This window comes from Ictidomys tridecemlineatus, chromosome X (genome assembly GCF_052094955.1).
Source record: "Ictidomys tridecemlineatus isolate mIctTri1 chromosome X, mIctTri1.hap1, whole genome shotgun sequence".
NCBI lineage: Eukaryota > Metazoa > Chordata > Mammalia > Rodentia > Sciuridae > Ictidomys > Ictidomys tridecemlineatus.
This window is the reverse complement of record NC_135493.1, coordinates 58,329,586-58,351,549: the sequence shown is the minus strand read 5'-3', so window position 1 is coordinate 58,351,549 and position 21,964 is coordinate 58,329,586. Positions and strand designations below refer to the sequence as shown.

The following is a 21,964-nucleotide window of genomic DNA, read 5'->3' as shown; positions in this document are numbered from 1 at the left end:
GACTCTGTCTTAAAATAAAATAAAGTGCTAGGGATGTAGCTCAGTGGTAGAGTACTTGCCTAGCATGTTCAAGGACTTGTTCAACTTATTCCCACCACAAAAGCTAAAATAAATTACTTTGAGTGTTCTTATGATAAATAAATGATAAACATTTGATGGGATAGGTATGTTTGCACTGATTTGAGCATTACACAAAATATATGTATATATATATATATGTATATATATGTATATGTACGTATATTATATATATCACATAGTTCCCCCAAATATGTATAATTTTAATGTATCAGTCAGGTAAAATATTTTAAAGATAATGGTAAAGTATTTTGAAATAAAATATGAGTTCTATTGGTAATAAGAGAATGTTAGACCTTATTATATAAGTTATTAACTAGAGCTATGGTTTTAATATGGGTTTATTCTCTCTGAAACTCAAGTTGAAATTTTATTTACTTTGATGAAGAGGTGGGTGAGAACTTTTGGGGGTGATTAGGTCATTAAGAGAGATTAATGCAGTTCTCTTGTGATTGTATTAGTTGCCTTGAGAATAGGTAATTATAAAGGATAGTCATCCCTCATTTTTTCCCTCTTCCCCAATGCCCCCATACCTTTCTGCTTTTTTCCCTCCATGTTATGATACAGCATAAGAGCCTTATCCAATACTGAGCAGATGCTGGTAGCATGGTGTTGCACTTCCCTGCCTCCAGAAACATGAGCCAAACTAAACCTCTATTCTTTAAAATAACTAACCTAGTCTCCAGTAGTATATAGCAATGGAAAAAGAACTATGACAACTATCGTGAGACACTGGCTCTCATCCTTCAGATCCAGGCTTACATAAGGACAATGCAAATTTTCCAGTCCAATGTTCTGAACCTTGAGGGTTCCTAAGGCTGCTGGTCATATGGATGCTTCCATCATGTGGACACTATGATGTGGCAGACCTTGGTCTACTGTCAGGTCAGCACCATGAACTCTTAAAGGCTGAGATAATTTGGTCTCCGTGGTTACTTTTCTGTTATGATCATTTGGTAGATGCAGCTTTTCTAGTGACTAGAGTATCCTGCTGGCTATCTGTATTCTTTCATCATGTGGCCACTGCTGGCTACCAGAATGTGGAAGTTTCTACCCTCATGTCATATAGGTGACTTACTGGGTTATGTGTTTCTATGATCATATACACCGTATTACCTACCCCTCAGGACTCCCTCCTTCACAGTGTCAGGCTCAGCCTTCTATCTAGCAAGGATTACAAGCTATGGAACTCTGCAGATCCAAGGTCTGCAGCCAGGTGGCTCTCACTATCACATAGGAGGCAAAGACCTTGCCATCACGTGAGCATTGTAGCTACCCTATAGCTGTTGTTCAGGTAGTCATGTGTCACACTATGGTCACGTGGTGCTCAGCCCTCTCAATCACGTGAAGACAGAGCGTGCCTGATCCCTGAGGGAGCTAGGATATTGCCATCATGCGGTCCTCTTCAGATAAGCGCCAGGCAGTCAGGTAAGACCCCACAGCTGTGGGTTATGTGGATCTTATGGTCATGTAACTGCCCCTTTGATCAGATACCATTCCCCCAACCCCTGTACCTCCATCGACCACCGTCACCCCTCCTCCGCTCCCACCCCCACCTCACCACCCACCTCACCACCCATCCCCCACAGCATGCTTGGCCTTCTGAGGAGACAGCACAGTGTGTGCAGATATTTAAAACTGCAATCAGTGGCAGAGCTCAGGCTTAAGTTTGATCGAACTCTGCCTTAAATCACAACCTTCCCACAAACTTTTATATTCTGCCACCATGGACAGTTTTCTGGTAGTAGAATTTTACTCAAGGAATAAGGCTTCGAAGGGTAGCCAACTGGCCACCACAGAGCCAAAATTTGTGAGGAGTGAGAATTGGGTGGAAGTAGGGAGATGACTTTCTGATCGAGGTCAAACTCCTGTACACGTGGCAAAGAAAGAACGCAGATGAGTGCTGCCCCCACCAGGGACTTAGTGGCACTGTTGATGGTGGAGAGTGAGGCAGAGGAGAACAATGCAAGGGACTCGGGGCGGGTAGCAGGGAAGGGTGGGCGGGGTTCCTGGACGTGTCAGTCATCTCAAGGGCGGGGCTCTCAAGCCAGATGGAACCTTGCTCTCCTCCTCCCACCCTCTGAAATCCCGTCTAGGCGCATCACACTGCCTGATTCACTGTTTGTGCCTCGCATCCGCTTCGACTTCCTCTGTCCCATTGTTTCTAAATTTTTACCAAACATTTTCTATATGCTAATTTTTATTGATGATTCTAAATCCAATCTTAATTTCCTACTCATATTTGATTCTCTGAGGAAAATGGAGGGGGCTGAGAATGTGGATTGGTGGAATAGTGAGTGCTTGCTTGCATGTGCGAGGCTCTGAGTACCATCCAAGTACCACCACCACCACCACCACCACCACCACCACACACACACACAAGGGGAGGGAAGCTTTTTTGAAAATAAGAATTGGGCATATTGCTAAAAATGTGGACATAGCCATCATGTGAAAATTCAGGATTTGTTTCTTGTATTTACTTGAATTTCAGTTGTTTTCTGAAGTGCATATGAAGTAGGGTGCCATAATCTTTATTGAGCTTGAAATCTCTAAATATCTTAAAGTAGTTCAATCAAACATTATTTCTGTGGGGTGCTCTCCCCTTCCCCCAGTTTTCTGTTATTTCCTCCACTCCTTGAAAACTACATTACAAAGTAATAGTGACTTAAGAAAACGTATTAAGTAAAATTATAGGTAATATATGTCAAAATCCATGAAGATAATACTAAATAAGTAGAGTTTGACAAATAAATGAGTGTTCTTACATTTATGGGGCACTTGATGGATGTGAATAGTAGGTATTTAATGTAGACATAGCACGAACATGGATATTAACTCAGTTACTACATTTGTATTTTGGGATTATAGAAAATTTGTGTGTTATATGCTTTACTTCTAAAGTTATTTACAGTCAATTTATGTTTGGAACTATTAAATCTTTTATGTTTTGTATCTTGATATATGTAAAATATTCTGAATCTTGTAATTCTCTACTACCACAGTGATAGTGCTTTAATCATTTTGACAAACAATTAATTTTGGGAGAAATATAAAGTATTATTTCTATATAAAATAAATAAATATCCATTGAAAGAATGTTTAAAATATTATAGCTTGTGATACTTTATTTTATATGAACCTTACATAATTCCCTTTTTTAATTCTTATCTCAGTACTTCCAAGGTTATTCTGCAAAACACTAAGTCTGAGAGAGAGCCACAACAAAAATGTGATCAACCGTTAGAGAAATGTGGGACAAACAGAAATGAAGGTAAAAGGATTTCAATATTGTAAGAAAGTTTTAGATAATTTGCTAATATGAAACATGAGTCTTGAAAGGAGAGGTAGTTTGTCCAATTTATGCCTGAATGGAACAATTTTCCATAGTGTATAGGTATCTCAACTTCAGAAAATATTTTGGGAAAACCTGTTCAAACTAAATACTTTATACTACATTATTATTTTGTTCCCAGGGCTGGGGTTATAGCTCAGTATTTGAGTGCTTGTTTCGCATGCATGAGGTACTGGGTTCAACCCTCAGCACCACATAAAAAATAAATAAATGAAATAAAGATATTGTGTCCATCTATAACTAAAAATATTTTTAAAAATAATGATCCATCAGTGATATAAATTGTTTTAAAAATATTTTGTACCCATATTTACAAAGAACAATGGGTTGTGTGTTTACTAATAATTATAATATACTATATTATAATTATTACATTATGAAGTTACTTATTGGTCTTTAACCCATTTTCTTATTTGACTAGTCAGTCTCTGTCCTGCTGTAATATTTTCACTTTTCTGTTCTTTATGGATATCCCCAAATTATAACATATTACTTTTTAAAATTTTTAGTTGGATATGGACACAATACCTTTTTTAATATTTAATTTTTAGTTGTAGTTGGACGCAGTACCTTTATTTTATTTATTTATTTTCATATGGTGCTGAGGATTGAACCCAAGGCTTCACATGTGCTAGGTGAGCACTATACCGCTACACTACAACCCCAGACTCTTTTTTATTTATCTATTTTTATGTGGTGTTGAGGATTGAACACAGTGCCTCACACATGTGAGAAAAGCACTCTACCACTGAGCTACAACCCTAGCCCCATATATTACTTTTAAATTTTTTTCATTGTTGATGGACCTTTATTTTATTTATTTATATATGGTACTGAGAATTGAACCCAGTGTTTCACACACCACTGAGCTACAACCCCAGCCCTGTAAACATATTCCTGACATCATGATGGCAAGAAATTTATTGAAAAGTTTAAGTTGTTTGGAAGTATTATGTGTAGTAATAAATAAAATGCATCACTTTTCTAAGAAGGATACAATTTTATTTTTCAGGATAGGCAGATATAATACCTTTCATTTTATACAATTTTCCCATATTTTCCAGAATTGTTAGGTTATTATCAAGTATACTGTCATATTTTGAGATCTTATTATATGTTAATCAATTACATCATCATGAAACTTATCCTCAGAAAAAAAATCCTGTGAGAGTGTTATTTTAATTTATAGATGAGATATATGAGTCAGTACGGGCTGGTTAATGCTGTGGTTCCAGGCAACCTTCAAAATTTGGTGGCTTATTTTTTACTGCTACTACATGTCTATGGCACGTACACATCCTTCAGAAGATGGTGGATGTTGAGGCCTGAATGATTCATACTGGAATGGCTCAAAGACACAAAGTGATGAAGCAACCACCATTTAGAAAATGGTCTGTCACTGTGCCAGATGTAAAGTGAGTCCCAGTCTCAAACTAACAAGATGTTCTGTCCCATAAATAGCACACATCACTCAACAATGGTTTAGCCAGAGCTAGTCACTTACATTGCACCACCCAAATGAAGGCAGTTAGTAAGTTCAGTTCTATCAGGTAAGTGCCTGGAACAAGGGAGAACACTTGGCAGACAGAATCACTTGACTTCAACATAGAAGAATGGAATCCCAGAGAGATTCAGAACTTTCCTAAAACCACATAGACCATAAGTGACAGAGCCTGGATTTGAATCCAGACAAGTATGATTTCAAAATGAGTGTCATTTCTAGGCTGTATGCTATTCTCTTAAACAAACTTCATATATTTTCATAATAATAATTCCTTTACTTCAGTGATGCAGTTCCCTCTTCCTTAATCATCTGATATTCCAACAGTTGAATTGAACATACATGATGACATTTATTAAAAACACTAACATTGAAAAGCCACAGGTCTTTTATGAACCATTGAAAGTATTGGATATTTGAATATCCATTTCATTCAAGGATAAAAATTATAATAAATAAAACCTGGTGGTATATGAAAAGATTGTTACTTTATTATTGACTTAAGAGAAAATAACCTCAAATCTTTCCACTTTTTCATGGAAAAGTAACAAAAATAAGCACAAATATTAAATGAAACTGATAACAGAGATGATATAATTGAATAAAAAATGCTAGAAGTTAGTGCTTTAGAAATACAGGATAATGATAAATCCTCTGCAAGATGGGTAGAAAAATTAGAAGGTACAGAAAATCCATTTTGGAGTGAAGAAGGAGTCATGTTTACAGTCACAGAAGAGGTGAAAAGATAATATGAAAAAGATATGCTGATAATTAGAAATTTCAGATTAAATAGACAAATGCCATAAAAATAATTTTCCAAACTAAATGAATAGAAAAATCTTAATATTTTTAAAAGTGTTGTTGACAAGGAATACATGCAAAATCAAAATTACTAGTCAACATCCATTAGTTACATAAATGCAAAAGCCCACCAAATAAATCAATAGCAAACTAACTCCAACAATAGCTAAAATAGATAATGCAACATCACAAAGGGAACACGTTTACAATGCTGGTGGGATTGTAAGAACAAGAGGTTGGTTTAGAATTGTAAGATATTTAAACATATTACCTGAACAAAGGAAGAAGGAGAGTGAGATTATGACAAAATATCCAGCAAAGACATATTTAGTAAATTAATCAGCCAATATTAAACCACAAAATAACAGTAAATCTCAGCAAATTGAAAACAGAACTTTGTTTCTGTGAACTGACAACCAATGTTAAGATAATAAACTACATCAAATGCCACCCTTAGTAGTAAAACATTAGAAGTATTCCCTTTACAATTAGAAAAGAGGCAAAGACAACTCCTATGGAGACCTCTGATCAATAAGCTACACATTCTACCAGGCACTGCAGTGATATATAATACATACTTGCAAACATACATACATAGATTAACACAAATATGATAGTGAAAATAAGCAAATCTATCCATTACTATCTTCTTATAAAATTCAAAATAAGGTAAGAAAATTAAAATTAAAAACAGATTAACAAGTATGTTGGGTAGAAGACTAATACACACAAAACCATTTTAACAAATAGAAAATACCATTTTCATTGTGAATACTATTTATAATAGCAAACATTATATTGGTTTTTGTTTTTTCCCTTATTTTTATTGGTGTATTATAATTATAGTACATAATGGTGGGCGTCATTGTTACATATTCATACATGCACATGATATAACAATATAAATTGGCCAGTATCATTCCCCAGTATTTCCCCCTTCCCTCCCCTCCTGCTTTACCATAGTTTCCTTCCTCTATTGATTTTCCTTCCATTTTCATGAGATTCCCCCCCCCTTTTTTCCTCTTTAGTCTCCACATAAGAGAAAAATATGACCCTTGACTTTCTAAGTTTGACTTATTTCACTTAATGTAATGTTCTCAAGTTCCATCCATTTGCTACAAATTCCATAATTTCATTATTCCTTGTGATTGAATAAAACTCCATTGTGTGTGTGTGTGTGTATATATATATATATATATCACATTTCCTTTATCCATTCATACATTGCCAGATTCTTAGGTTATTTTCATAGTTTGGCTGTTGTGGATTGTGCTCCTATAAACATGGTTATGCATGTGTTGCTATAGTATTCTACTTTAATCCTTTAAAATAAATATTGAGTAGTGGTATAGCTGGGTCATACAGTGATTCCATTCCTAGTCTTTTGAGGAACCTCCATATTGATTTCCATAGTGGTTGTACTAATTTGCAATCCCACCAGCACTGTAAACATGTTCCTTTTTATCCATATCCTCTCCAACATTTATTATTGTTTGTATTTTGATGGTTGCCATCCTAACTATTGTAAGATAAAATTTCAGTGTAGTTTGGATTTTAATTTTCCTGATTGCTAAAGATGTTTGACATTATTTAATATATTTGTTGTCCATTTATATTTTTTCTTTTAGGAAATGTCCTTTTAGTTCATTTCCTCATTTATTGATTTATTTGGAGGTGTTAAGTTTTGAATTATTTATATGTTCTGGATATTCATCCTTTGTCTGAAGAGTAACTAGCAAGGACTTTCTCCTGTTCTGTAGGTTCTCTTCACATTCTTAATTGCTACCTTTGCCATGCGAGTTATTAATTTGATGCTATCTCATTTATTAATTCTTAATATTATTTCATTAGTTGCAGGAGTCCTCTTTATAAATCATTGTCTGTTCCAATATGCTAGAGTGTTGACCCTACATTTTCCCCTAGGAGTTGCATATTTTCTGGTCTGATGAATAGGTTTTGATCCATTTTGTGCTGGGTGAGGGAAAAGATCTACTCTCACTCTTGTATATATGGAAAACTAGATTTCCAAGCATCATTTATAAAAAGGCTGTCTTTTCTCTAATATATGTTTTTGGCACCTTTGTCAAGGATCAGATGATTGGATCTATGTGGGTTTGTCTCCATCTTCTGTTCTGTTCCATCAGTTTGTGTGTCTGTTTTTACATCAGTACTATGCAGTCTTTGTTCATGTGGCTTTGTAGTGTAATTTGATGTTAGGTAATGTGTTGACTCCAGTATTGCTTTTTTGGAATAGAATTGCTTTTTTTATTCTTGGACTTTTCTTCCAAATGAATTTTAGGACTATTTTTCCTACTTCTGTGAAGAATTTCATTGGTATTTTGATGGATTGAATCTTTATATTGCTTTTGGCAATAGGGCCATTTTTTAATTCTGCCTATACATAAATATCCATGTTGTGTCTTCAATTTCTTTCTTCAGTGGTCTATAGTTTTCATTCCAGAGGTATTTCAGCACTTTAGATTTATTTCTAAATGTTTTTTTTTAAGCTAACATGATTGGAATTGTTTCCCTGACTTCTTTCTCAGCTGATTCATTATTGGTATACAGGATAACTATTCAGCTTGTATGTTGATTTTGTAACCTGTTACTTTGCTGAATGTCTATTATCTCTTGAAGTCTTTTGGTGGAGCTTTTTGGATCTTCTAATTATAGGATCATGTCATCTGCAAACATTGATAATTCCTTTCCTATATGTATCTCTTTTATTTCCTTCTCTTCCCTAATTGTTCTGACAAAAATTTCCAGTGCTATATTGAAAAACAGTGATGAGAGTGAACATCTTGTCTTGTTCCAGTTTTTTAAAGGAAATGTTTTTGGTTTTTCCCCATCACTATGTTTGTTGGCTTTGGGTATATTGTATATAACCTTTATGATGTTGTGGTAAGTTCCTTTCTTTTTTTTTTTCATGCTCTCATGTGGTTTTCTTTTTTTAATTTTTTATTTTTTTTATTGGTTGTTCACAACATTACAAAGCTCTTGACATATCATATTTCATACATTAGATTGAAGTGGGTTATGAACTCCCAATTTTACCCCAAATGTAGATTGCAGAATCACGTCGGTTACACATCCACAATTTTACATAATGCCCAATTAGTAATTGTTGTATTCTGCTACCTTTCCTATCCCCTACTATCCCCCCTCCCCTCCCCTCCCTTCTTCTCTCTCTACCCCATCTATTGTAATTCATTACTCTCCTTGTTTATTTTCCCATTCCCCTCACAACCTCTTATATGTAATTTTGTATAGCAATGAGGGTCTCCCTTCATTTCCATGCAATTTCCCTTTTCTCTCCCTTTCCCTCCCATCTCATGACTCTGTTAAATGTTAGTCTTTTCTTCCTGCTCTTCCTCCTTGCTCTGTTCATAGTTGCTCTCATTATATCAAAGAAGACATTTGGTATTTGTTTTTTAGGGATTGACTAGCTTCACTTAGCATAATCTGCTCTAGTGCCATCCATTTCCCTGCAAATTCTATGATTTTGTCATTTTTTATTGCTGCATAGTACTCCATTGTGTATAGATGCCACATTTTTTTTTATCCATTCATCTATTGAAGGGCATCTGGGTTGGTTCCACAGTCTAGCTATTGTGAATTGTGCTGCTATGAACATCGATATGGCAGCATCCCTGTAGCATGCTCTTTTAAGGTCTTCAGGGAATAGTCCGAGAAGGGCAATAGCAGGGTCAAATGGTGGTTCCATTCCCAGCTTTCCCAGGAATCTCCAAACTGCTTTCCAAATTGGCCGCACCAATTTGCAGTCCGGTGGTAAGTTCCTTTCATCCCTAGTTTCTTCAGTGTTTTTTATCATGAATCCATGCTGAATTTTGTCAAAGACTTTCTCTGCATCTATTGAGATGATTATGTGATTGTTTTACTTAATTCTTTTTCTGTGGTGAATTACATTTATTGATATGCATATGTTAAACCATCCTTGCAAATCAGGAATAAAACCAACTTGATCATGGTGTACAATCTTATTATTATGTTGTTTGCCGCAGTCTGGCTGGGCAAAATAACGGGAGGGGGGGTGGTGACAAGCAACTTGTGAAGATTGATACATCAGGAGCCGCTTTATTGCAGGACAGCAGAGATATATATACTTAACTAATTACACACAGCTTATCTTAATTAACATAAACTAGATACAGCAGTCAACCAATAAAGAATCCTCATCTTAATGATTACACACAGCTTAACTTAATTGACATAATCTAGACACAGCAGTCAGTCATTAAGGAATCTATCTTAATGGCTTGCTGGTGTTACTTCTCAAACCACTCCTCTTGGCATAGTGCCAGGTGCCATCTTGTCTGTGGCTCTCAACATTTCCCCCTTTTGTTTAATTTAAATAACAAGTTAGGGACTGTGCCTGTTTTAGGTTGTCCAATACTACATATGGTCCTTACCCATCATTGGATGGTCTGACCTCAAATCATCAGCCTCCTGTCTTAGGTTGGTACCATTGTAATTGGATCTTACCCGTCCTTGACTACCAGCCCAACACACTCAGCCACACTTGTGGATAACGACCATAGTGGTTTTTACACAAACACCATAAATAATCTGCTACAAGCAAAAGGGGAGGATACAAAATACCATGATACCAAGCCAATTGATGGCTCCAAGTAAGAAGCCCTTGGAAAAATTGTACCACAGGTGACACCATCAGCAAAGATACCCTGGTACTATCACAATTCGTTGCATCAACAGATAATTCACAATGCATATAAGTAACACATAGTCCAGGTAAATCACAGTCCAGGTAAGTTCGAAGATCAATAGATTAATTAAATCACAGTCCAGGTAAGTTCACAGTCCAGGTAAATTCACAGTCCAGGTAAGTTCAATCACAGTCCAGGTAAGTTCTGCAGGCAGCTAGCTTAAGCTGTAGCAGCAGAAACAGCATCAGCTCCGAAGTCCCCTTCGGTTCTCAGCAACACTAGAAATCCCTCCACCCTCGTCCTCGTCCTGCACTGGAATGAAGGCAGGAACTCCGGCAGTGATGGCTAAAGAAAATCCTGTAGCATTCCACTGAGAAAACAACCTTCTGAACAATTTAGTACATGATCTCAAGGTTTTTTACATTTGAAATAGGTCTTAATGGTGCTCATTATTCATTAGCCTCCAGGTGTGGGAGAACCATTGTAGTTATTGACATTGGAAATGACTAAACTTCAGGGGCGCAGGGTGTATCCTCTGCCGCTGGCTGTAGCGTCCTCAGGCAGTCCCATGGGGGGGGGAGGGCCACCGGCTGGAAAGTCCCTGCTGCGCTCACAACCAGCGGCAACTGCCACGCTGCTTCTGGCATCCTCCGGTAACAAAAAGTATTCAGTAGTAGCCTTTTGCAATTCCTTTCTTGATAGTCCTTCCTCCTCTGAACCTTCTTTCTCTTCCTGACTAGAGTTCCTGGGCCCTTATCAACGTATGCCCTAACTGTTCTTGGTTCCACTGGGGTGTTTCCTTCCTTAGTAATTTACTTAACACCCCTTCCATATTTTCGTTACAAAGACAATACAATACACCAAGACAAAGCAAGACACAAACATACTGTATCAATCTTCTCCATTTTCTTGAAATGGCCATCCTTCCTCTCGTCCTATCTGCTTCTAGGGATGAGCAGATTTGCTACCATCCTATCTAGGGACTGGCAGCTTTTCCTTACCCCCGAGCGTCCCGGGGCTCCCCGTATGGGCCACCATCTGCCACTCTCTGGCTGGGCAAAATAATGGGGGGGGTGACGAGCAACTTGTGAAGATCGATACAGCAGGAGCCGCTTTATTGCAGTACAGCAGAGGTATATATACTTAACTAATTACATACACCTTATCTTAATTAACATAAACTAGATACAGCAGTCAACCAATAAGGAATCCTCATCATCTTAATGATTACACACAGCTTAACTTAATTGACATAATCTAGACACAGCAGTCAGTCATTAAGGAATCTCTATCATCTTAATGGCTTGCTGGTGTTACTTCTCAAACCACTCCTCTTGGCAAAGTGCCAAGTGCCATCTTGACTTGTATGTGGCTTTCAACAGTTGTTAAATGCAATTCGTTAATATTTTATTAAACATTTCTGCATCTATGTTCATCAAGAATATTGGTCCGTAATTTTCTTTCCTTAATGTGTCCTTAATCTAGTTTTAGTATGAGACTGATACTAGCTTCACAGGATGAATTTGAAAGTGTTTCATCCCTTTCTATTCCATGAAATAATTTGAGTAGCATTGGCATTAGTTTTTCTTTAAATATTGGATATAATTCAGCTAAGAATTCATCTGTTACTGAGTTTTTCTTTGTGTCAGAAGACATTTTAGTACTGCTTCATGTTGCAAGTCAGTGGTCTGTTTAGGTTTTTTGTGCCTTGTTGATTCAATTTTGGCAGGTTGCCTGTGTCTATAAATGTGCCCATTTCTTCTGGGCTTTATAATTTTTTGGAGTATAAATTTTCAAAATAGTCCCTAACGATCCTCTGGATTTCTGTGATGTCTGTGGCAAATTCTCTTTTATCTTTAATTTTATAGATTTGGGTCTTCTATCTTTTGTCCTTTGGTTAGTTTGGCTAAGGTTTTATTAGTCTTACTTATCTTTTCAAAGAACCAACTCTTTATTTCATTGATTCATGGTCTTATTGTTTTATTCTCTATTTCATTGATCTTGGCTCTGATCTTAATTATTTCCTTACTTATACTATTTTTGGAATTGGTTAGTTTTTATTTTGCAAGGTGCCAATGTCTTGGCTGGGCACTGAATCACGAGCCACCACACACCTTGTAGATTCAAACAGCAATTCTTTATTCCCGAACTTACACCGGCCCTGTACAAACACGTTCTGGTGAAATCTCAGTTCTGCCCGCACAATTCACATCCCAAAAATACTTTCTCAATTCCATGAGAACTCAACGGGAACTCAGGCAGCAGGAACGCCCTATTCCCAGCAGCAATAAACTTAAACCTCGAACTTCCCTAAAACCCATATTGTCTTAAACCGGAACACCTTAAACTTGTCTTAAACCAGGAACGCCTTAAACCCAAGGATGGGATACTCCCTAAAACCTGATCAGCTCTAAACCCGGATCCACCCTGGTCCTTGAGCAAGGTCACCTTTTTCAAACACACATGCAAGGTCACAGCGGATTTCCAAGGCAAGTCCATTTTACATGGAGTACGCTGGCAAGGAAATTTCGATGCGTCATTCCTACTTGGCAATGGCCCTCAGCAGCAAGGGCCACAGAGAGATGTGAGATTCTGCCCTTTTCATGGTCACCCTCATTTCACCTCTGGAGCCAGAGGGTGAGTAGAAGCAAGTAACTTCCTGGTTGAAATGGAGTGCTATTGACCTTGAGAGCAAGGTTGGAAAAATAATCATAATGGTTTGACCTACAGTTATTTTCAAAATTGGGTAGTTAATCAAAATATTTCCTGGATATTGAAATATCTGAACATCTTATAAAGTTGTTCCTATAAGGTTATGTTATGATTTAGATCTTTAATATCCCCTGAAAAAATTCATGTGTTAGGCAATGTAAGAACTATTCAGAGGTGATATGACTAGATTATGAAAACTATAACCTTGACAGTTCATGAATCCATTTGATGGAGTAATAAGTTGAATGTACTTCTGAGTGGTAACTGTAGGCAGGTAAAGGAAGTAGATCACTGGGGGCATGCATGCCCTTAGAATATATGTTGCCTCTGGCACCTCTCACTCCCTCTGCTTCCTAGCTGGAATGAGCTGAGCAGCTTTCCTCTACCACACCCTTGTACCCTGTTATTATGCATCACAATCAGGCCTAGAGCAATGGAGTTAGCGAGCTAACGAAAGAACCTCTGAAACTGTGAGCCTAAAATAAAGTTTTTACCTGTAAGTTACTCTTTTGCCAACGAAGTCCTGGAAGGTCAGGTAAAGTGTAGCAGCATTGGAATTATTGTGAATAGCCCCTGAGGAAAAGATGCATTAAGCTGTAAGAGTGAAACCAAAGCTGGGATGGTGACCCCAGGAAATAAGAGATGCCAGAAACCTGGAATGTCTGTCAATGAAAACTGTAGGAAGTGATCAGAGCCAAATCAAAAGAGAAGCCAGGTGGGCTGAATCTGGGAAGGCCAAAGTGGTAGGGTTGTTCAAGTCCTTTGGGGCCCACATCTTGCCACCATGTTCAACAGGTGCTAGACATGAAGCTCTAGAACTTAATATTTCCCAGCTGGGTTTTGGTTATGCTTTTATACCATTTCTTCATTCTATGTTCCTATGCCTCCCTTTTGAAATGGACATATTTACTCTGTGCCATTTTATATTGGATATATGTATTTGTTCTTTATTTTTACAAAGGCCTTGAGTCTCAGAGGGGATTTAGGCTTGGGCTTTTGGGCAGTGCTGGAACTGTTAAGACTAAGGGACTTATGGAGATGGATTTAAGGCATTTTTTACTATGAGATGGACATGAAGTATGGGGAGCCAGTGTTGGAATGTTATGGTTAGGATCTTTAATATCCCCAAAAAGCTCCTGTATAAGGCAATGCAGAAATGTTCAGAGGTGAGATAATTAGATTATGAGAACTGTAACCTTGTCATTGTTTTAATCTATTCGATGTATTAATAATTTGAATGGACTTCTGGGTGGTAACTGTAGGTACATGACATATGGCTGAAGGATACATCAGTGGGAGCATGCTCGTGTACCATATCTAGTCTCTGGCTCCTCTCTTGCTCTTTCTGCATCCTGGACACCATGAGCTGAAAGCCTTTCTTTGCCACAACCTTCTGCCATAATGTTCTGCCTCAACTCAGGAACAGAACAATGGAGTTGGCTGACTATGGACTGAACCTCGGAAACTGTGAACCCAAATAAATTTTTCTGTGACTTAAGTTTTCTTATGAGGTATTTTGATCATAACAATGAAAAGCATACTAGCATAGGTTGTATTTGATCCATTTAAAAGTAAATACAATATAAAGAATATTTCTTTATAAGATATAATTTAAAAATATACAAAGAAATTAAAAATGAAATTCAGCTTCAGAGGAATTGAACAATCATGATGGTGAGTGGTGGTCCCTTACTCCATTTCTACACCTATCCTACAGTGCTTTGAATGAAGGGATTATTACAGAAGAACCTACAATGAAGTCACACAGGACTCCAACAAATCTTTCTTGGCTTAGCCAAAGGGACCCATGACCATTTACCAGAGTTACTGTGAGCTTGCTCTAAGCCATAGTTCAACAAATTTGTCCTGAGAAGGGCTGAATTATGAATATTTAGGGCTTTGTAGGCCATTTTGTTCCTACTAGAATTATTCAGTTCTACCCTTCTAGAACAAAGGCAGCCATAGGCATAGCATGAGCATGACTGGGATCTATTGTACCTTTTTGGATACAAAAGTGAATTCAAATGATTTTAACATGTCTGGAAATAATATTTTTTTCATTTTTTCTAACCTGTTAAATATGTAAAAGCCATTTTTAGCTTGCAGACTGCACAAAAACAGGCTGTAGGCCAGATTTTGCCATCATTCACTGTTTAAGTTCATAGACGCTTTAGGTCTCCAAAATAATGCTTAGTGGAAGTCAGCAAAACAAGGTGGAAACCATTTCAAGAAATCTTCCAGCAAGTGTAAATCAAAAGTAGAGGCTTCCTCAAAATCGTTTGCAACCTCAGTTGCACACCTCAGTGCCTGATGTGGAAAGTTTAAAAACTGTGCTTATCTGGTCAGACCCCAATTCTTCTTTAAGAGTTCTGTGGGTAGCCTGGTCCTGATGATTTTTTCAGACTCCCCAAGCAGCCATAAGGTATAATCAAAGTTGTCAATCACCAGAACAGTTTAAATGATGAGAATCCAGGTATTGTACAAGATTTAATTTAAAATGTTTATAATTTCTATTTTGGGATAATAATGTTCCATTCAAATAAATGTAAAGGTACACTGGAAAACATGAATCAAAATTCTCATGTAGAAAAAATAGAGAAAAATGGCTTTTTAAAAGAGAAAGGAAATGGTAAATCACAGTGATAAAGCACAGACCAACACAGTTTGGATGTGAGGTAAAGCTAAACTGCTTGCAAGGCCAGAACAGGGTCTGGATTAAAGCCAAGTATCAACAGTTCCAGCGCAAGACTGTCAGAAATGAGGATCAGCAAGGAAGGGAATGGCACAAACAACAAATCCAGTGACCAATTCTGAGGGAGTAGAAAGCATGGAAAAATCTGGATGGCCTTGAGATAATATTTCCCCAGAGAGATAAAGTAATGAAAAGGATGAAGTTGTAACCATTATAAAATGGTACAAACTGTCCAAGGAAGATGACTAACAAAAGCATTTATTTTCTCTCCCTACTCAAACTACACTGAAACAACCTCAAGGGTAAACAAATTATGATCTCTCCATATGATGGAATATTTCTCATCAGTAACAAGTCCAAAGCAGGGATGACTCCAACAACATTATGCCAATTTAAGGAAGCCAGACACAAAGCAGGAGAGACTGTATGATTCCACTTACAGGAATCTCTATAACAGGAAAACTAATATATAGTAATCTAAAGCATATCAAGGTCTGCATGGAGTCACAACCTTGGCTTGTATTATTTTTTTGTATACCATGATTGAGGTGGTGTTTAGCCCTAATCCTTGAGTTTTACATGTGAGGCACCTGGCATCAGATGTTGGGTGTCTTATCCTAAGTGATGCCGCTTATTTATCAGTGACAACATACTGACATATAATAATATATTGCTATTATTTTGTACAGTGGATCCATAGGAATAGTGTTGTATCCCCAAGCATCTGTCAAAACCCCTACTTGGCCATTAGCATGCTTTTATACAAGTAAATCATAGATGTGAAAGCATAATTATTCTGCATTATAATCATCCATTCATATACACAGTTGACATTCCACGTGTTCATTTTCCTAACTTCTTTGTGTTTAAGTTCACACAAAAATGCTATAAGTCTCATTAAATGCTGAAAGTCTCATTTCTCTTCTGAGAAATAATGCCATAATATACAGTTTCATAAACTAACTTTTGTCTCTGCACAAATATTACTTCTTGCTTCTTGTAGTCTGCCACTGAAACCTGAGCCATTTCTTGAACGATAATACATTTTTTGCCCAAAGATTGAAAATGGGAAGAAGGTAAGCCCCCAACTTAATCCTTTCCCATACTTGTTTCATTCTTGGTGTTTTTAATTTTGTTTCACTCAATCTATATATCAGATTATTTCCCATGAGAACCACCGTGATTTACTATTGCCATTTTGTAAAATATATTAATAGCTGACATGGCAGCCTGCCCCATTCACCCATCTGTTTTTCTTCTTGTTGCCAGGAGGACTAATATGAGCAAGTGCAGTGAGTACATATGTATCCCTCACTAAACAGCAGACGATATACCAAGTACTTGACCTAGTAATAGCTAACTTACTTTAGTGCTTATTAGGTTACAGACATTTCTCCAGGTGCCTTCCACTTATTTCCATATGTTAACTCACATACTTTTCAAAATGACCCTAAGGACAGTGACAACAAAAAAATCCCAAACCGAAAAAACTTTAACACTGAAGCCAAAGTTACATGCCCTAGAGCATAGAATTATGCACCAGGATTCAAACACTGATCAATCTAACATCAGTCCCTATGTCCATAACCAATAGCATATGACTCTGTGTTTGAAATGAACACTGGACAGGACTCACTCAAAGTCTGTAGGGCAGTGATGGGTTGGTGGCTAGGGAGCTGAGATCCCCAGCTTTCTGACCACGAGACCCATCATCATTGAACATTGTTTCCCTGCAATGCCTCTCCTTTCTCAGAAGGTGTGGGAACTATTTCTCTGGGGTTCAACTTGAAGTAACAGAGACAGACGATATATGTGTGGAAAGGAAGGTTTTCGAGGAGTGCATATCTCCAGGATGAATTCACTTCCTCAGAGACTTTCTTAGTGTGAGTTTCATGGTCTTTCCAACACTCCCCTCATCTTCCTGACCCATTCATCCATCCCTTGGCTTTTTCATTCTCTATCAGGTACTCTTATTTCTTCTTTCCCATCTATACTTTGTTCCAAGGACAGTCATTTCTACTCCTCTCTTGACAATATTAGCCACTCTCTGACCTCATCATCCTTCTGTTCCAAAGAGCCTGAAAAGCACAGACATATAATCATGTGGATATATTAAGGCAGATATATTTTGCATGATAAATTAAGAACCTGAAATGTCTTCATCAAAGTATAAGTTCTGGATTGTTAAACATATGGTAGGAAATTAGTCACACATGATTAGTGGAAATGTGTCTGGGTGTAAACATCATTTAATCTCCTTGAGAAAAAAAAATTACTTTTAAAAATATTCATGTGCATTTCCTGGGAAACTGTAGAGTAATGATGCAAAATTCCTGAGCCCACTCTGAAGACCAAGCTATGCTCCACTGTGTCTTTAAGCCTTCTCCAATAGGGATATTTTCTAACTCTAGCTAAACTATGGATTTTGCTCTACTATATTTTGATACAGAAAACTCTAATACTTTCTTAATTAGAAACATTCTAAATATTAAAACACCAAGATTTTAAAAACACACCAAGATTAAAGAAAATAGCACTAAAAAGCACATTCACAACAAGGAACATGCTGGGCTCAGTGGCATGTGCCTGTAATCTCAGTAACTGGGGAGGCTGAGGCAGGAGGTTTGTAAGTTCAAAACCAGTCTCAGCAGATTAGCGAGGCACCTAATAACTCAGGAGGACCCTGTCTCTAATTAAAATATGAAAAAGGGTGGGATGTGGCTTGGTAGTTAAGTACCCCTGGGTTCAATCTCCAGTACCAAAAAAAAAAAAAAGAAAAATGAAAAAAACAAGGAACATAATTTGCCCATATATAATATGTAACACATTAAAAGAAATTCTGCAGTGAGATCCAGTTCTGTGTGGCAATGCAGTTACCAACATGATTTGAAATGTGCATATCTGTAACCTATGTATAGAAGCACATCACACAAAGCATTCATACATGCCCATGTGTCCATATGCATATACACTCATACCCACACACACATGTGCACTTTCCTTCCTCTGTGATAAGGATGTTCCTTTATGTCTGTCACGAGGCTGAGTGCCACAGACATGCCTGTGGGGCCAGAACATTCTTCCTACACATACCATGTGTTCAGAAAGCTATGTCTGCTGGATTCAGGGAAAGCCTCTCCTCATTTTGGTCAGCAGTATTTACAAATGCCTCCTTCTCTGACATTGTCAAAGCTACAGTTTTAGGATTAGTCTATAGGGAGTTACTTAGTTCTATTTTTCACTGCAGCCCAAATTTGGGATAGACAAACAGATGGAGGTAGAAACAGGTGCGATGTATGTAGTCTTCTCAAAAGTGGTTTTGTTGGTGATCCCAAATTTACATCATGTGCTCTCATAAAATAAATATTAGTTAGGGTCCTGCCAGCCCAAAGTAACTCCTAATCTGCAAACCTATGGCCCAAATAGATTCCTCCCATCCGGTCCAAGAGAGCTTTCTCCACTTTGCCCTAATCATCTGCTTCTTACCCCAAGAGGAGCAACTAGCACAAAATCTTATCCCTCACCCATTCCTAGAAATCTTTCCTTGAGATCTAGAAGTTCAGAACAGTGCAGTTGTTGGAGAAGCACTTAAACTGTGGAGGCAGACCAGAGGGTCCTGAGAACAATACTTGTTCTCCACTTGCTGGGCTAGAAATCCAGGTAAATGTTCCTCATGTCTGTGGGCTTCATGTTCATGATCTGAAAAGGAACTGTGGATATACTTCTTGTGGCATTTCTGTGAGGAGGTCAAATCAAACCTAGAGTTCGCACAACACTGAGAAAATGTTGGTTGGCACTGGGCAAGTGCTAGTTTACTTCTTGCTCCATTTTCCCCTACCACACAGCAGGATGAAGTTGCCATGTATTGGGGGAATTGGAGGGGGTGTGGTTCTAAAATGACACAGTAAGTAGCATGGGAACACATACCATGTCATAAAGGATCCTCACTAGTGTTTTGATGTGGGAGGAAACACCTGAGGGGGACCTAGGCAGACCCAAGCAGAGACACTCTGGCTCCTTTCTCATACTCTTGTCAGGGCCTTTGGTTCTGGCAGCAGGGCCATGAGCCAGGGACTGGGCTGAGATGTGGGAGTTCAGTAAGTGGATGTGAACCTGTGTGTGTTTAGTCTTCAACATCTCTGACTGTCAAGGCCCATGGTACTTTCTATCACATGTTCACTGTCCCCTGTGATTCACAGCACAGGGCCTTGCCTGAGATTGTAGCTATAGGCATTTTCTAGCTCACTTTTATATTTTCCCCTCAGTTATGTTATCAATGAAATCATATTCTCAAAATGACTCAGACTCTGCCTGAACTCCATACCTGGACAAAGTGCCCTGTTAACCTTCAGTTTAACATCCAGAGTTTTCCTTTTGTTTATGAACATTCATGGAAATGGGCTGGTTTCCTGGCATTCTCCAAATATCACCAATAAGGTTCCCTTTTGTTGTCATTTTGGACTCATATCTCTTTAACATATTGATGGGCTCCAAACCTCTGTTACAGTATTTTGAGCAGAGGAATGACAAGATTTGACTTGTACTTAAAAAAAAAATCACTCTGGTGCCCAGGTGTAGGGGAGCATGCCTATAATCCTAGTAGCTCAGGAGGGTGAGGCAGGAGGATTGCAAGTTCAAAGCCAGCCTCAGCAAATTATCAAGGCTCTAAGCAATTTAGGAAGACCTTGTCTCAAAAATATATAAACAAACAAAAAGGCCTGGGTATGTGGCTTAGTGGTTAAGTGCCCCTGGATTCAATCCCTAGTACAAAAAAAGAAAGGCAGGGAGGGAGGGAGGAAGAAACAACAAAGAAGAACAGGAAAATCCCCACACCTTTGGGAATTGTATTTGAAGCTACTCATTCCAGTTTGTCATTCAGACTCTTGTTACAGAAGAGTAGAGTTTAGGAAGAGCCCTGTTCTGGGCTGAAAGCATTGCAGGCTGTGCAGAAGGAAAGCTTGCTCTGAACGTTTCAAGCTGAGTATTGTTGAAGGCGAGGGCGGAAGTGTCAGGGACAGTGTAGCAGGATGTTAGATTAGTCCCAACTCGCATTAAAACTTTTACTATACCAGCAAGGGAAGCTTGGCTAGCTGATTATTCACAGTGAGTTCTGGTGGGTGATTAGAATCAGGGTGTGTTACAAAGGTTACCTCCCAGCAATTGGTGGTGATTGGAGAAGCCTGAGAAGGCAAGTGTAGAACAGCTGTCTGGTGTGCAGATGATGTCTAGCCTAACCCAAGGGCAGACACATCCTTGATCCTTACCAATCCTGCTCCACTTATTAAAAGGTCCAACAGAGTTACTTCTTCGTCTATAGTATCTCCCTTGATTGTGTCACCTATGAGAGAAGGCTCTCATATCTGGACAAAGGAGTTTGTTTTCTGGAGTTTGTGTGATTGATCCTTAGGGAAAGTTGGCATTTCGCTTGCCTTAACTCACTGTTGGGCCATGACATGGTAAGTGGATAATTAATGTTTCCTTAAATTTGTATTTTTTATGTTTTTATTAGTACATTATAATGTACATAATGGTGGGGTTTATTGTGACATGTTCATATATGCACATAACATGATTTACCCTAATTCATCCCCTAGGACTTACCACTTCCATTTCTTCTCCCTCACCCTATTCTGCATATAATTTTCTGGCCTTCATTTTATTTATTTATATATGTATATTTTTATCAGTATATTATAGTTACACATGAAACTGGGATTCATTATGATATGCTCACACCTGCACATAGCATAATTTGGTTGATTTTATTCCACAAGTTCTTCCCCTTTCTCTCCCTTCCCTCCTCCCTCTTGGTCTACTGCCTTTCCTCTACTGATACCCCTTCAAATTTGCTGAAATTCCCCACATTTTTATTCCTTTAATCTCTCTAGCTTCTGCATATAAGGGAAAACATTTAATCCTTGACTTTCTGAGTCAGTTTGGCTTATTTTACTTAGCATGAAATTTCTTCTCATCCCAGTTAGAATGTCAATCATCAAGAAAATAAATAATAATGCTGGAGAGGATGTGGGGAGAAAGGAATATTTACACATTTTTGATGGGATTGAAAATTAGTACAAACACTGTGGAAATCAATATGGAGATTTCTAAAAACACTAGAAATAGAATCATCATATGACCCAGCT

The 21,964-nt window shown here is 37.9% G+C and overlaps 1 protein-coding gene across 24 annotated transcripts in view; it reads left to right on the top strand.

Moving 5' to 3' along the window:
* Nucleotides 1-21,964, top strand: part of LOC101973495 (nuclear RNA export factor 2) — a 125,401-nt gene that overhangs the window by 44,498 nt on the left and 58,939 nt on the right. For all 24 annotated transcript variants that reach the window (XR_013431766.1, XR_013431770.1, XR_013431769.1 and 21 more), the window contains one exon: nt 3,252-3,349. Coding sequence is in view for 20 of the 24 variants with exons in the window: in XM_078034528.1 (XP_077890654.1) it covers nt 3,252-3,349 (98 nt within the window). In the remaining 4 variants the exon portion in view is untranslated. The remainder of the gene's footprint in view (nt 1-3,251; nt 3,350-21,964) is intronic.